Below are 17,158 nucleotides of genomic sequence, written 5' to 3' on the forward strand. Positions count from 1 at the left end.
CACAAGTCAGCAGGCAAACAGGTAGACACACACACACACACACACACACACACACACACACACACACACACACACACACACACACACACACACACGCGTAATGTGATTGGGTTTTAAATTCAGTTTTAGCTAGTCAGTAGTAGTGTTTGTTTTTATATTGGTGTGATGTTAATCTTGCGTATGAATGTTTTGGTTCGTTTCCAGGATAGTTGTGCATCTATTGTTCCAGAACAGTCTGGTTCTGAGCTGCGATGTTAAACCTGCGTGTGAATGTATTTGTTTGTTTTTGAGGAGAGTTGTGTTTCTATTGTTGCAGAACGGTCTGGTCCTGAGCCCGGCTGAGATGTTCAAGCTCAAGTCTTGCATCCGCAGGAAGACGGACTCAATCGACAAGCGCTTCTGCTTCGACGTGGAGGTGGTGGAGAGGTGTGTGGCTACTCTCAATCTTCTAGGGGTTCCCTAACCATGCTTCATAACATCTTCCCTAACGTGTCCCTAACATGTTCCCTTGCATGTTATGGAACTTGTTAACCACATACCACATGTTCCTTAATGTGCCTTACCTTAGAGTGTCGCTTAACTATTTAAGTTGCATGTTCCTCGATGTATGAATTGAGTGTACTTGGTGTTTTACAAAACAAATTCAATTTTTCAAAGTAGTTTGAGTTGTAGATTTACTATATATATTGATGTTGTACTCAAGTGTATTGAACGAATACCGCTTGTCTCTCAACAACTACAACAATGTTTTTTCACATACAGTTTGGAATGGCTATTCCCAAATTGACGATATCCCAAGCTGTTCTACTCTATAATATCCCTGTCTAGAGAGGGTGATCTATCCACAGGGTCCTACTGTAACCTTCCTCCCCAGGATGAGTTAAGGCAGTGCTGGAATGGCACTGCAAATAGAATCCGTGTCCGACGCAGGAAATTAAATTGTTTGTTCCAACTGTCAAATCTTTTTGATCTATTCCCTTTTCTTTCTTCTCCAAAATGCTACAACAACGAACCCCCTGAACTCACTTTAATTTGCAAGTGTATTCTCAGACATAAAAGATAGAGATCTTCATCTCCAGTCTGTCTTGTTCTATGGTTTTGATCATAAGCAATAACATAAGCAAAAAGATCATTTGCAATAATTTGCAAGTCACGCAGAACAAATCCGATAAGAATACCAGTATTAATAAGCTGTTATTACAATGGAGTCTACTGTTCTGTTAGTATAAACTCCCTATCCCAATGTTCTCATGTCAGTTCCTCCCTGCATGCCTTCCTCTGCGCCCATCCACTGTATGTACTTCCTGTTTCCTGTGGAAGCAGAACGTGACGGTAGACGGCATCTACCGCCTTCCTGAACCCTGTTCATGTTCTCTCTCCTGTGTCTGTGTCGATGCAGACAGGCCCTCTGTCGAGGAACTCTTTTAAGACCCCTACTGTTATTCGGTAAAGTCCGGTACGTGAGCTGACCAGTGCTGCCGAAAAACCCACAGCAGCTGCATGCGCTGATGCATGTCTGTTGCTACTAGTAACCCCCGTAGTAGTAGCCAATCGCTAAAACTCTGCATCGACCAATCTTTCCTCCTCCTCCACCACAGCAGCATCTCCAATCACCGCTCAGAATCACCTGCCACACAATCACAAGCGACGGCTGAAGGCTCTCCCCGATTTGTTATTGATTCATGAAATTAACCAGAATGATGCAATGATTATTACTATTATAGTTATTCCGAGAATCAAATGAATAATAAATTGTTAATCTTTCTGCCACTGATTGGAAGGGGGGAAAAAATCTGCAGACCTTCCAGGTCTTCAGGGAGCATTCATTTTTAATTTCTGCCTGATTGTTTCCCACCGGGGATCGGTCACAGTGAGATTCCTCCAGACACTGTTAGAATAGGATGGGAAGGTACATGAGGTGATGACAGAGTTTGGATGAGTTGTTTACTCTCTCCATGTGACGGTACTAGCTGTAACACCCCCCCGCTCCCCCCTGTGTGTGTGTTAGTGTGTGTGGGGTTGCGCGCGCGTGTGTTGGTTGCGCGGGCGTGGGTGTGTGTGTCTGATACTGATTATGCGAGCGATGCTTCCCGAGGAGAAACCGTAGGAGATACGACATGGGGCACAGTGACTGGTGTCAATCAGACGAAGCAGACCAGACACCTGATGGTGTTGTGTCTGCGACGAGACGATGACAGGAGACCTGTTTGTTGTTTCTGTCACGCGCACGCCGGGGTAAAGGCGTCTCACTGTTTGCAAGGGGAGGTGACTGGGGGGGGGGGTTGGGATAAAGTAAGAGACACAGAGGGAGGTGGTAGTCTAGGGTCGTGGTTACAGGGAATCTCTAGAAAGAAGTTCATTGGCACAAGTCGCTTTGGATGAAAGTGTGTGCAAAAATCTGAAAACTGTTCATGACTAAATAGTTAGGACACGTATTGAGATGTTTAATTGGGGTGGTGATGGTGGGGGTGGGAGGGGTCACAGTGTGGTGATGTAATGAAACACGTGCACATGTTATTTGAACCACCCGTCCCGTGATTGATACCTGGTCTGTGGGGCTGTGTGGCGCTGTGTGTGACGATCAAACTGTACTCCTGTGTTGAATAGACCTCTCATACCTCCTCCGTGGGTCGCCTCGCTGGAAACTGGCGTTTCGTGTTTCCATTCTGACATCATCGTCATCCACCAAAAAGGTCCCCAAAAGTCACTCATTCACTGACATCTGCTGGTCTTAATTAAGTGGAGATGATCCAATCAGAAGGAACCTCTCCACCTACTCCATGATAAATAAACGGAAACATTGGCAGGAAGGGCCATCCGTCGCTCTAATTGGTGGTTTTATGGGTTCCCGTAACCCATGACGACGACCTCTGTGGGCTACGCTGGGGATTTTCAACACAGAAGTAGAATCTGGTCTTCAGTGAGCAGTCTGTTAGGAGAGTGCGTGTGTGTGTGTGTGTGTGTGTGTGTAAGTGTAAGGGATTTGAGTGCGAGTATAGTGTAAGTGATAAGTAGATTTGTGTGTCAGATATGTGTGTGTGTGGCGAGCTGTGTGTAAGGTGTCTGTTGTGCTGCCCCCCAGACACGGTGTGGTGACACTGCAGGCTCTGTCCGAGACCAACCGTCGTCTCTGGCTGGAGGCCATGGACGGCAAGGAGCCGGTGAGCTGACCTCCGACTTCCCCTTCTGTCTTTTTTCTCTCTCTCTTTCTATGTCTCTGTCAGATTCACTCTGTCTCTCGCTTGCTCTCTCTCTCTCTCTCGCTCGCTCTCACTCTCACTCTCACTCTCACTCTCAACTCTCACTCTCACTCTCTCTCTCTCTCTTTCTGTCACTCTCTCTCATGCTCTGTGTCCGTCCGTCTGTCTCGCTCTCTCTCTGTTGCTGTCACACTCTCTCTCCCTGTCACTTTCTCTTTGAAATCAATTCAATTCAAAAATGCTTTATTTGCATGGGAATTATTTGCAATGCCATAGCAGTTTGGTCTCTCTCTCTCTCTCTCTCTCTCTCTCTCTCTCTCTCTCTCTCTCTCTCTCTCTCTCTCTCTATCCCCCTCCCCCCCACCCTCCTGATTAGCTCAGAAGGCATTGTTTAGAACTCGGGAGAGATCTGCCAGAAGCACTCCTGGTTTGGTCTGTCTGTCTGTCTGTCTGTCTGTCTGTCTGCCTAGTGAATTTATTCAACCACTGCTACAGTTTATGTAACTACTATCTGCTACAGTGATGAGAAGGCCCTGATCTGCTATCATGTGCTTCTGTCTGTAAATGTTAGTCATTATTTATGCTTTATTATTCTTTACACTTCCCAGATTTATAACCTGCCTGCAATACTGAGCAAGAAGGAGGAAAGTAAGTGTGTGTGCGCAATAGAAGTTGAACAAATTATATTTAAATTCCTAACTTTTTTATATTCATAGAGTTTGTATGCATTTGTGTTGTGAACACATTGTGAACACATTCATCATGCATAAAGTTATTTATTCAACAGAAATTCAGTCTTCTCAAAGAAACGCAGCCTTGTAGATATACAACATATACAATATGCTATAGATGTTTAACACTATATAAATATATGTATATTGATACATATACGTATATGTAGATATAGATGTATAGATATAGATATGTTTATGTATAGATATGTGTATATATACAAGTGTATATACATACGTGTAAACATATAAAATATTTACGTATATAGAACACATGTACATATATAGATACACATACAGTATATGAAACTGTAAGATCCCTGTTGACTTGTGGCAGAAGCCTTGGTGTTCCTGCCTGGCTGTCTAGTTAGCACACAGCAGCGATCGATGTGTCGTTCACTCTTTAATCTGGGGTTTCCTGCGCTGTTTTCAGCGTTCCTCAACGAGGCGGGCTTCAACTTTGTGAGGAAATGCATCGACCTGGTGGAGAGCAGAGGTGGGCACTGAACAGTCTCCTTTTCACCGAACGCTGACTTCACACAGAAACCTAACCTTTTCCAACCTTTCCGCTGGCTTCCACCGCTCACTTTTATACAGCTGCACGTTTTTCATAAATGCCCTTTTATTCATTGTGTTGACGTTTCTGCGTTTTATGAATTTCTTCACTTCCATGTATTCTCTTCTCTTTCTTTATCTCTATTACCTTGAGCAGAGCCATGGTAATGACAACGATTTCCCCCCAGGGATTCAGAAAGCAATCTCTGAATCAGAAAATGATGCACCTATCCAATGAAGTGAATCCAACTCACCCAGAATCATGGATCATCATATATTATGTTGGATCATAAGATTATAGTGTTAATGCTTGATTGATCACATCAATGAACCTATTGACTCACCCAACTGTCACTCGAACACGCGAATGACCTGGTTTTCTAATCAAGATATGTTCTCTTATGGTAGAATATAGTATGGTAGTTTATATACACAATACTGTACCACTGCACATATTATGTTCACTACCATAAATATACATATCTTGTTTAAATCAATATCTTTATTGTATCAATCTATATATAAATATATTTTTAATTTATATATATTTTTCAAAATGTCAAGTTTTGTTTGACACACTAAGATGGTAGATTACTGTGTGTGTGTGTGTGTGTGTGTGTGTGTGTGTGTGTGTGTGTGTGTGTGTGTGTGTGTGTGTGTGTGTGTGTGTGTGTGTGTGTGTGTGTGTGTGTGTGTGTGTGTGTGTGTGCACGTGTGTGCACGTGTGTGCGTGCATGTATAATTTCCCTACAGGGATCAACACGTTGGGTCTGTACAGGATCGGTGGGGTCAACTCCAAGGTGCAGAAACTAATGAGCACGGCCTTCTGTAAGTATCACTCGTCTCAGGGGAAACAGGACGGCAGTATGATGGTCCTGGGGACTGCAGGGGACATGATGGTCCCGCTGTGTAGCTCAACAGGGAATCACCATGGCTGTGTAGCTCATCAGCCAGGGTTAGGGGCACCATTCTACTCATGCTGACTAACGAAACAGTCTACAGTCTACCAAATGGGTTATATATATAAAAGTACTGTAAATATGAATGTAGCGGCATCTGGTTTGAGTACATAATGTAGTAAAGGATATTCATTCCAGGTTTTCTGTGTTTACCATACCTACTGCTTCAACGTAACTCTACTAGGGTGAAACTGTCTGCTGAATGGTAAAAGGTGCCCATCTAGTGGTGGTTTTGTGTAATCGCATCAGAATTCTGCTCTGTTGAACCAAGTTGTTATTTGACATTTATAAACATAGTATCAGGCATTTTAAATATTTCTTGAATAATTCCGAACATTCAGAAAAATCGTAGTCGTTCGACACATCTTTCTTACATGTTTTGGGTCGGTGGGTGTGTTGGATGTAATGTGGAGGACGTCAGTAGTTAATCAAAGTTTTTCCAATAGCAACCAAAGCAGCGGTGGATATGGATCTGGATGCTGAGACCTGGGACAACAAAACCATCACGAGTGGTCTGAAGAACTACCTCAGGTCAGAGTGGTCGCCAGCGCAGGCTCCATTATTACCTCCACCTCTTAATGCCAGCCGCACTTAGCTTCATTCATTCGTTGAGCAGACCACCTGCTGAGTGGGCTAGGTAGCTCTCTCTATCTCTGTCTCTCTGTCTGTCTCACTCTCTTTCACTATATTTTGCACCCCCATTACCTTTCTCAATCTCCCACACCCACACACAGGAGAGAGAAAGGATTCAAGTGTTTTCCTCTCTCTCCCTACCAGGTGTCTGTCAGAGCCCCTAATGACGTTCAAGCTGCACAAGGACTTCATCCTGGCTGTCAGTAAGTTATTCATGCTAGCCTTATTAATGGTCAGCCTCATTAGGGGTTAGCCTCGTTAGTGGTCTAGCCTTGTTAATGGTAAGCCTCGTTAGGGGTTAGCCTCATTAGTGGGCTAGCCTTGTTAATGTTAAGCCCTGGTAAAAAGGTATCTATTGGTAAGCCTCATTGTGGGTCGCCCTCGTTTGCACTCTTTTAGATTTTCGACATACCACAGGTCAGGAACCTTATCGTTTTTCTGTTCTATTCCATTTAGTCATTTGTCAGACATGTTTATCCAAAGCGAATTGAGCAAGCGGTTTCTTGCTCAACGATGCTGGCAGCTAGTCTAAAGACATCAGGGATCGATCCCGGTAACTTTTTAGGTTGGTAGTGAAACACCCCACTACTACACTACCCTGTCCACCAGTTGAATGATGATGTTAAAGAGGCTTTCACCTCCTCCTCCTCCTCCCCCTTCCCCGCCCTCCTCCCCCCCCAGAGTCAGATGATCAGAACTACAGAGTGTGTGCCGTCCATGCCCTGGTCCACAAGCTTCCTGACAGGAACAAGGAGATGCTGGAGCTGCTGATCCAACACCTCCTCACGTACGTCCCGTCCTGTCTCCCACGCCCGTCGCAGGGATAATTCAGTTATATAATTGAATGTTTGAGGTCATTCGTTCGATAGCTTCAAAGCTGCCCTCCTCCCCCAACTCTGTTCGGTTAATCATACATCTTACGTAATATAACCTTCTTTTTTAATTATTATTTACTATTCCTTTCCTTTAATGTTTTAAAGGGGAGAACATTGATGTCCTCTTTCTTCTTCTACCGAAATCTTCTGTGGCGTCTACTTTATTTCTTTTTTTTATACCAGCAGTGGTTAGCATAGCAACGGGAGGTGTAAAACGTCACTTTTGTTTTTGTAGAGCCCTTAGTCACAGTTACAACACCTCCGTAACCCTGAGGAAACACTCCCCCAGCCCAGACGATACACAACCCTAGATAACCCTAACGCAGCAGAGGGAGTTCACAGCTGAAGGGGCTTCAGAGACACTTTAACATAACGTGGAACTTCTACAATCTGTTGTTGAATTTAGATTTGTCAGACTTTAATGTGTAATATCTACTGTAACTGTTCTCACAATTACATTCATTTTTATTTACAGTGAATTTGTGATCTTCTAGTAACTCAGTACTCTTGTCCAGTTGTTGTTGTGGTTGTTGTTGTTGTTGTTGTAAGGCAACATTTGCCGTCATGGTTCACGGTGCTGCTCCAGCTCAGTCCATGTGGTGGTGTTTGCTACAGGGTCTCCACCCAGAGCAAGTTCAACCTGATGACGGTGTCCAACCTAGGCGTGATCTTCGGTCCAACACTGATGAGGTCACAGGAGGAGACGGTGGCGGCCATGATGAACATCAAGTTCCAGAACATTGTGATGGAGATACTGATCGAGAACTTTGACAAGGTGAGCAGGCTTTGTTCGTACCTCATATATTATATTATTTATAAAAATATTATGATATATATATGTATAGTGTGTGTATATATTAGTGTTATATTAAAAATATATCAAAAAAATATATAAAGAAAGTTTTCTTTATATTAGACACTATATATATATTTTATATATATATAATGGTACTAAAATATAATATATATAATATTTTAGTACTATTATATATTTAAGCAATAGATCACGACAGGCTGTGGTATACGGTCATTATACCACAGTTAAGGGGCGTTGTCCCCTTAACTGTGGTTAAGGGGACCTAAGGGGCGACCCCCTTAGGTCAATTTTTTTGCTCATACATTTTCTTGCCAATCCACCGGTGGTTCCTCCCGGCCCCCAGGTGTTCCACCAGGAGCCGGACCCCAACGTGCCCCTGCCCCAGCCCCAGAGCCGGCCCGAGTCCCGCAGGAACCGGGCCATCGGTCTCTCCACCGTCCCCCGGAAGCCACGCAGCCTCTACACCCCCACCCTCTGCCTGGCCGACGCGGACAGTGAGTACCAGCGCCACCAGACCACACAGACCACCACACCCAGCCCCAGGGTATGGGAAGGCTAGTTAGGCTAGTTGGTCAATTGGTTGTAAGTCAGTCGATTTTAGCTATAAGCAAAGTTAGCTGTATAGCGCATTTATATCTGCAGTCCCTGGGCATTTATTTTTTGTCAGAGCATTTCATTTATTGATTTCTTCATTTCTATATCTCTCCCTCTTTCTGTTTCCTTCCATCTCTCTTCATTTCTCTCATATTACCTCCCTCTATTATCGTCAGGATGTGAAGATAATTCCAATAAACATGACTTCGAAAAAAGCTTTGCCTACCCTAGCTTTTAAACCGTGCAATAAAACGCGTTAGTGCGTAAAATATTGAGAATAGATTTATTATTGTTTGTGAGCTGTGCAGTGAGAAAGAGTCTGATAGCTGTTAGCCCTACTGTCTTTTGTCAGCCTTGGTTAATGATGCATTGACTCTGGGTTAAATGGGAAATTGGAAGTTATTTTGGGTTCCCTGTTTACGCTCAAACAGACTACAGGCTACAGCACACTGCTTGAGACTGGCTGTTTGCTTGAGACTGCATAGCTCATGTCATACTATCCCCAGGGGAAGCACCGGAAGAACGTCCCGGTTGTAAACCAGCTTTTACTGTGGTCCTGGCACCTGGCAAATCAGGTTCTGATGTGCTTCTGGTCTCCTGGTCCCTGTAAACCAGATTTTAATGTGCTTCTGGTCTCCTGGTCCCTGTAAACCAGATTTCAATGTGTCTTCTGGTTTCCTCCTGGTCCCCGTAAACCAGGTTTTAATGTGCTTCTGGTCTACCGTTCTCTGGTCCCTGTAAACCAGGTTTTAATGTGCTTCTGGTCTACCATTCTCTGGTACCTGTAAACCAGATTTTAATGTGCTTCTGGTCTACCGTTCTCTGGTCCCTGTAAACCAGATTTTAATGTGCTGCTCGTCTACCGTTCTCTGGTCCCTGTATAGGCGACACCCTTAGCAGCAGTCCCGGTAGCACGCCAATGGGCAGCATGGAGTCCCTGTCCTCACACTCCTCCGAGCAGAACCACTTCTCCAAGACCGCCTCGCCCACCCTGCTGGTGGAGCGCGGCCCTGTGGTGGTCCCCCGTCGGTCCTCCTCACCGGGGGGGTCCAACGAAGAGCGCCGGAGCAGTGCCTGGTTCAGCAGCCCCGAGTCCAGCGCGGGTCCGACCGACGGGGAGTCCGACGACACCCTCAGCATGGCGTCTCTCCCCGGGAGCGGCGTTGATGGAGGGGGGACCAGCCGGTCGACCCCCAAGGGCCCGGTGAAGGCCCCTCATAGCAGACCCCAGGTGGTGCCCTCCCAGCCAGTCTTACCACCAGCCTCATCCCTCAGATCGCTGCAGATCTCTGAAGGTGAGAGTCTCTTCCGGCTGACCATAGCCTCAGTTGTCATTGATTTATTTATATTGTCTGCCACTCAAAGAGGATTTGAGATCTTTTCACTCAGGGGGCCCTATCTTGCACCCAGCGCAATTGACCTTCTACACCGACGCATGTATCATTGCTAGTTTGCAACCAAGCTCCGGTGCAAATGATACTTTGTGCTATTTTACAGATCTAAAAATTGCGTCACTGCAATTGCGTCTAAATGCACTAGCGGATAGTGCAGTTGGTGTTGCTATTTTGCCATGCCATGGCAGGTCGGAACTGCATCATAAGCTTACACACACGTAGGCTATACACAGCACAAACATGCAAACGATTAGAAAATATTATGATGAAATATTATGATGTCAAAGATTCTTCATGTGTGTGAAACTGCATAGAAATAGCATGTGGATTTTTTGATGAATGCATGAATGCATGAATGAACACTGTAGGCACTGTAGGCTATGCCATGCGTTAAAATAATAATAATAATAATAATAATAAACTTGAGCAAAGTATATCCCAGCCTTCCAAAACGAAATCTCGTTTGGGGGTAAATGATTTGGGAAAGAACAGCTGATACAGCGTTAAGAAGTTGTACTTTTAAATCAATGCATCTGCAAACGCCGTACAGCAAACACATATTTTCTTGACACAGACATTGTGTACAAGCCCATAACTTTTAGGATTGATGAGTATTTGATCGAGAGAAAACATTTCAGTTTCACCACGAGTGAGTGTTTAAAAGAATGAATGAATGCGGGTGATGCTTGGCGCACATGTGTGTGTGCGCACCCATCTGTTTAAACACACGCAAACTAAACACGTAACGCATATATATGTATACAATACTGGTAACAAACAATGTTTGTTAATGTATTGCCACATATCATTAAATAGACCCACAGTTGCGGCCACAGGACCGCGTCCGCATATCATATATGTGTTAAGTTCTCTTTGCCGAAATTTACATGACTGTGTTTCTGAAGTTGGAGAAGAAAACGCTATTCCATCATAGTGAATTAGGCCTATTATTTGGCCATAAACTGAGCCATTTGAAGTTTAAAATTAATGTGGTCATGCAGCTGTCTCAGTGGAGAATGCAAACGCGCTGTCAAAATATCAACTTGTCAAGTCAAATGCACTGGCTCTTAAAGGGGATGGGAGATGGAACTCTCATTGGTTTATTGTTTCAGACCAACCCATTTTAGATTTGCGTCAGGCACAAGAGTCATTTATCCACCGTCATAATAGCAACATCGCCATAGAACCACCCACAAAGCTACTTCCGTTTCGTGCTTCACACTTGCGTTTTAGATCGTCTAAAAAGGGCCCAGGGTCTTTCTCTGGTGTGCAGGACTCTGAAACTGCATTCTTCTTCTTTATACGGTGAACCTTGTGTAGCATGGTTTTGTTTGTGTAAATTCTAGCTTGCGACTAGCTAAGTGTTTAGAGAGTGGGGAGTGTAGCTGTCTTCTCTGTAACTTTTATTGTTTGAAATGTCCTCTCCAGGCCGGAGAAGCTGTTCCGGATCAACCCAGAACCTCTCCGGGCTGGAGTCCAGAGAGAGCTCCCAACCCGCAAACAACCCGGACCTCCCGCCAAATCAATCCGTGATCCGCCGCAAGACAGACGCTACAGTCACCAACGGCTATCAGCGCCCCGGATCAGTGTAATACACCAAGAAACGCTATCCTAGCTGTGCTAATACAGGCTATGCTAAGCTCTGCTTATTAAGGTTATGCTAATGCTGCTATGCTAATGCATAAATGCTATGCTAAATGTCTGACACAGGATATGACATACAAGTACAATGGTGGAAAGTGGTATTTTTAGTAGCCTAGCTGTGATTTCTAAAAACATTATATATTTGTTAACATACACATACACATACAACAACATGTTGTTTATATTAGGGTTAGGTGAGTGTAACAGCCGTAAGCTGTCTATATCTACATTGTGCGTGGGAACATACAGGGTTCAGTCACATATACTAAATAATTGGAGGTTGTGAAGGGTTAGGCACGTGTCTGTCCTCTCAGCCCTGTTTCTGTGGCTCTTTCTATGTTTATTCTATCTTCTCCCTTCTGTCCCTCAAGGCCCTTCCTCTATCCGGTCTAAATCTGTTTATTTCCTTGTTTTGTCCTTCTCCTCTGTTATCTATCACATCATTTTATATAATCCCCTCTCACTCTCCATCTATTTGATCAATCATCCTCTCCCTTTCTATTTATATATATATATACATATATATTGCCTTATTCTCTGAGAGTTGACAGACAGTGGGAGTTAAAAATTTGAGAAACAGAGAGATAAAGGGAGAGATAGAAAGTGACAGAGAGTGAGAGATATAGAAACGAAGATAAAGAGATGGAGAGAGAGAGAGAGAGAGAGATATGAGAGGTGGAAGAGAGATGGAAGGAAACAGAGGGAGTGATATAGAAATGATGAGAGAGAGAGAGACAGACAGAGAGGGAGTTGAAGAGGGAGGATGTCGAGAGCAGATGGCAGCAGCCTTATGTCTCCTCGAAGCTGGTGTTAATTACAGCCTGCTTCAGGTTGACTTGACCCAGCAGCTCTCCCAGGACACCGGCCGCTAGACAGGTCTGGAGCACACACGCACATCTGGAGCAGACAGACAGGCTTGGAGCACAGAGACAGGTCTGCAACAGATGTGCGTGTGTGCGCCTGGAGTAGACAGCCAGGTCTGGAAGACTCAGACAGGTCTGGAGCACACAGACAGGCCTGGAGCACACACGCACATCTGGAGCAGACAGACAGGCTTGGAGCACAGAGACAGGTCTGCAACAGATAGACACGCCTGGAGCCCACGGACTAGTCCGGAGCAGACAGACAGGTCTTGAGCAGGCACATGGGTGGAGTAGACAGAAATATTCTGATGTTGCCGACATGTCTGGATTAGATGGATAGATAACAACTTTATTAATCCCATGGATGCAATACAATAAAAGTACAAAGTACTAATGAAAAACTAAATAGAGGCTATAGTAAATGCTAAAGTAAAGACAAACAGAACAAACAGGGCAAACAAAACAGCCGGTTTAAACAACAAATATTATAAATGATTGACCTAGATTAGACAGAGAGACAGACTGGTCTGTATTCGACTGACAGACACAGTTGTGTTAGACAGACAGACAGGTCTTGTTTCAACCAACAGACAGACCGGTTTTGCTGAGCAGCAGAGAGACAGGTCTTTCAGCAGACAGGTCTAGTGGAGACACCAGTCCTAACCAAGTCCTGCAGGTCACGGTGCTCGCAATGGGGTCAAGTTTACCCTCATTATCTCATTTAGCTGCCTTGTGAGGACTGCTGGCTCCAGTGCAACCGTCCCACTGGCTCCACCAGAGACTAAAAATTCTTGTTTGATTTGAATGAAAAAATGTGACTGTTTAGAGCAGGGCTATTCAACCTCCTTAACAAGTGGGCCAAAAAGGAAAACCACTGGGGGTTCAGGGGCCACACAACTAAGTAAAACTATGTCAATGAATCGCTACAAATAAATCGTACTTAAAGTAGTGTTAACTTAATAGATATTCCTCCAGACGCATTCCTTTCTTCTTCACGATCCATTCGTTTTTGAATTGGCGATTTTCACAATCAATCATATGTTATTTTTGCTTGGAGAGTTGACCTCTTTACGTCACCAGCAACAACAAACTCAGGCGCCTGCATTCGAGAAAGATGTTTTCAGTAGACACCTGTCAGTTCACTTCGGGTCGGAACAATGGAACAATGGAGCGTCTGAGAAATTATATGGTCCCGAAGTGAACTGACAGCTGTCTACTGAAAACATTGCTCCTCCTCCATGTCGCGTTTCAATCTGGACTTCAACAAGTCAAAGCCAAAGTTCCTTTCCCTTCCCCTAATTCCTTCTCACCATGGGCGAGATAAACCCCACTATGAGTCTTTACTTGTTGTGGAAGTACCAGAGAGTCGGAGAACCCGACGCAGTCTGTAAGATTCATAATATTAGAGAATACCCCCGTCAGTTCGGCCGCGGCGCAATGAATGAATAAAGAACATAGTTACTACTTTACAACCTCGTTGATGAGCAGGTGAAATAGAAGCGTAGTGTATAGTGAATGCATGCACGCTTAACTCGACTATGAATCGCATTATCTAGGGGTCTTAATTCGACCATGACAAACCCAATTTGATTTAATTTTAGCTCGACTAAGGTGTATACATGCATCTTAGTAATCCAATCAAAGTTGGACTAACCCAATAATTCGACTTTCTGTTTCGAGTGTTTCTCTCATGGTTCTCTTCATTTTTCTGTGGGAATGTTGTTTCACATTTAAGTGTTTGTTTGACAACCAAGTAAGAAGACAGAATGTGTTTTCTATCGCTTCAGGGTAGCGTCACGTGCAATGGTTTTTGAAAGTGCCACGTCATCGCAGTCCAAACCAGTGGGAAGGTAAGCTAGCCAACATTTTAGTTCTAATTAAGCAGTTGAATTGTTTCACGAGTTGATCATTTGTTTATGGTGTAAATCATTGTACTTATCATTTGTCTTATTCAGGGATGCTAAAGCGCTGTATTCCTGCGAAGCTGAGCACAGCCATGAGCTGAGCTTCCCTCAGGGGGCGATGTTCTCAAACGGTAAGTTCACCACCAAACCGATGACAATCAAGCATTCAAACTGATTCCGCTGATACGACCTTCATCCAGACCGTCTCCCCTAGCAGAGGGATGCCAACAAGTGTGGTTCTCTTGCAAAATTAAAATACAACAAAGAGCATAAACACTCAAGGAACCAGGAAATTGTCTCGCCCCAGCATTGTTCTCCTCACAGGCAGCGATGACACATACACCAACTGTTACCCACATCCAATCAAATGGCACACATATTAAGTCCTTCTCCTCTTCTGCTTCTATTTATTACCTGTATTTCTCATGAGGAAATGTCTTGGCGGCCTCCCAGGGCGTGCTAGGTCACTGTAACCCAGTAATGGCTGTGAGCATGCTCTCTGTTAGTGTAGCGTAGCTGGCAGCATGCCCCAGCTAACATCAACATCCTCCCCGTATTAGCTTTGGCACACACAGATACGCATTTATTACTCCCAGTATGGCCCTGCTCCTTGTCCTCACCACTTCATTCACGCTGCCGTGCTCCCTCCCGTATAAATAATTATGTTGTCGAGTTGTTTCACCGGCCATTTTTTTAGCCTCTATCGATTGTTTGTGCATCTGTCAATTGTTATTCCTTTGATTCGTCTTATATTATCACATCTCCATGTGAGTACTATGGATCTAGTGAGCAGCAGCGCCTTTGACGTCAGTTGAATGACTCAGCTGACTGAGAGGGTCGTTTAAAGAGAACAACCTGACCTCAGATCCCTCGTTGTTCATCTTGAGTGTGGAGTATTATTACCTGGCAACAGTAGGCCTAATGCTGCTATCCATTTGTGTGGTACGCCCGCCCGTACGAGTCGTGAGGTGGAAATCTCCCAGCTTTCTTGCGGCATTTCACGGAGGAACGCCCCCATTTGGTCTGTCCCACTCGTAGTTCTGAAAGTAGAGCGAGCAGTGAGGCCGACCGTACGACTCGACAACAAAAATGGCTGCGCCCCGTAAAGAGTTATTTTCTTTGTATTTGTACCACGTAGGTCGTTTTAATGTTTAAATGCTCTTACACACTTGATTACATTGCTACTTTATTCCGGTCACAAATTTATGCATTGCACGGTATTGCTGTGCGTGCAATACAAGACTAGCCAATGACTAGCCAATGAGAGACGGGAACGCCATAAGTGCTGCAAGCCAGGGAATTACGTCACGTTCTCGCTAGAGCAGGTCGGACGTACCATACAAATGGATAGCAGCATAAGCCTCTGCTTCCATTAGTCCAGGGCAGGGGCGTTTTGCATGTGGTTTCTCTCAACACTGGGTACTTTGGTACAGTACTGCGGTTAAGAGGCACTCCTCATTACAGTTCTGTGTTGTCCCGGCTTGTCCCACGTCATTCATTGGTTTGTTTATTTCTTCATTCCAACTTTAGTTTACCCTTCCATCGAACCGGGCTGGCTCCAAGCGACGCTAGATGGCAAGACGGGTCTGATACCAGAGAACTATGTGGTCTACCTTTGACTGGCTGGTAAAATATGAACACATTAAGGCAAACATGTGTATACCTTTTTTCATGGTATCCATGGAAACAAGGTGTGATTTGACTGGTTGTTGTGGAGTCTTGGACTTTTTTTCACTGCATTCAAAGCAACAACAACAAAAAATGTATGGTGGCCTTTTTTAATGATAATAATAATTCCAAAATTACATACTTCTCACAATTCATACATATTTGTGTTTACCAACTCCGGGTATTAGAAGTTGAAGTTTTTCTATCGTAAACTCAATGGTACTGTGCATTTCAGCTTCAAAAATCTAATCAAAAATATTCTCTTCACACTGTGCATCCCTATACATTTTCACATTCTGTATATTTTACAAATAGTGATGATGAAATTTTACATTTTTAACATTAAATGCTGTTTTGTAAGTGTATTCAATGGTACACAGTTGTAACAAAGATGATTGTATGGACTTATGTCAAACGTGCTTGACATATATCAAATCATTTGATGGTAAAGATGATTTATTATTTAATTATTGTCCTGCTTTTTCAATATATGTAGCCCAATGTGGATACAAATGTCTCTCTATCTATCACCTTGGTCGTATCCCGCGAGACCAACAAAGAAATCATTAATCCTCTTTGCAAAACTAGACCAGAACTTTGTATCTACTCATATCTTCTCACTCACAGTGACTCCAAATTAAGAGCGTTTCTTGTGGAGGTGAACTGAAACATTCACCACCAAGGTATTTACAATGCCTGGCCAAGAGCGAGCTGTACTTTTCCGTTTGAAAACATGAGGATGTGATGTGTGGCCATGAACTGTCATGGCTCTGGAATGCTACTCCCTCGCCACTATGCGGTGGACAATGCAACGAGGAAAGCACATTAGTGATTGTATCACTGACTGCGCTTGTTGTCCTTTAAACAACACACCTACCAATGTAACTGTGTGACTCATCCTCCATGTTTGTGTTGTCCAGAGTAAAGATGGTGGACATGGTAAAGCGATCCACTTAATGTGGGTAAGCAGTGTGAATTCCCTGCGTCATTATTCTATGACCCTGAAACAATTGGTTTCAGCAACATTCATAAATAGCTTATAAAGTTTGTAGCGGGTAATGTTTGTCGGGTGGATCAAAGGCAAGTTTGTTTTGTTTGATGATAAGACACCAATAAAGGCTTTTATTGAAGTGTGTTTCATGGAGCTGTTTCCTGGAGTGTGGCAATTTTCTGGTTTTGTAAGGAACGGCTGGTCTCTCTCTTTCTCTCTTCTTTTTCCCTCACTCTTTCCACCATTTAGATGTTATTATTCTCTGTGTCTATCTATTGTGATCTATGACTTTCATTGGAACAGCAGAGAGCCTGGCCTGCAAATCTTCAT

The 17,158-nt window shown here is 44.0% G+C and overlaps 1 protein-coding gene across 3 annotated transcripts in view; it reads left to right on the plus strand.

The window, feature by feature from the left end:
- arhgap42b (Rho GTPase activating protein 42b) overlaps nucleotides 1-16,967 on the plus strand; it is a 69,921-nt gene extending 52,954 nt beyond the window's left edge. The window contains exons 9-25 of one of the 3 annotated variants that reach the window (XM_084467358.1): nucleotides 1-21; nucleotides 317-426; nucleotides 1,400-1,456; nucleotides 3,083-3,161; nucleotides 3,809-3,848; nucleotides 4,365-4,427; nucleotides 5,240-5,314; nucleotides 5,892-5,976; nucleotides 6,223-6,281; nucleotides 6,760-6,865; nucleotides 7,569-7,728; nucleotides 8,114-8,264; nucleotides 9,237-9,659; nucleotides 11,187-11,346; nucleotides 14,053-14,115; nucleotides 14,221-14,300; nucleotides 15,700-16,967. The exon at nucleotides 1-21 is cut by the window's left edge and continues 80 nt beyond it. In XM_084467358.1, the coding sequence (XP_084323484.1) occupies nucleotides 1-21; nucleotides 317-426; nucleotides 1,400-1,456; nucleotides 3,083-3,161; nucleotides 3,809-3,848; nucleotides 4,365-4,427; nucleotides 5,240-5,314; nucleotides 5,892-5,976; nucleotides 6,223-6,281; nucleotides 6,760-6,865; nucleotides 7,569-7,728; nucleotides 8,114-8,264; nucleotides 9,237-9,659; nucleotides 11,187-11,346; nucleotides 14,053-14,115; nucleotides 14,221-14,300; nucleotides 15,700-15,788 (1,821 nt within the window). In that variant the 3' untranslated portion in view covers nucleotides 15,789-16,967. The remainder of the gene's footprint in view (nucleotides 22-316; nucleotides 427-1,399; nucleotides 1,457-3,082; nucleotides 3,162-3,808; nucleotides 3,849-4,364; nucleotides 4,428-5,239; nucleotides 5,315-5,891; nucleotides 5,977-6,222; nucleotides 6,282-6,759; nucleotides 6,866-7,568; nucleotides 7,729-8,113; nucleotides 8,265-9,236; nucleotides 9,660-11,186; nucleotides 11,347-14,052; nucleotides 14,116-14,220; nucleotides 14,301-15,699) is intronic. The other 2 variants (XM_084467356.1, XM_084467357.1) reach the window with 2 other exon arrangements.
- The last annotated feature ends 191 nt before the right edge of the window (nucleotides 16,968-17,158 follow it).

Source organism: Micromesistius poutassou, assembly GCF_964030765.1.
Source record: "Micromesistius poutassou genome assembly, chromosome: 4".
NCBI classification, from domain to species: Eukaryota; Metazoa; Chordata; class Actinopteri; order Gadiformes; family Gadidae; genus Micromesistius; species Micromesistius poutassou.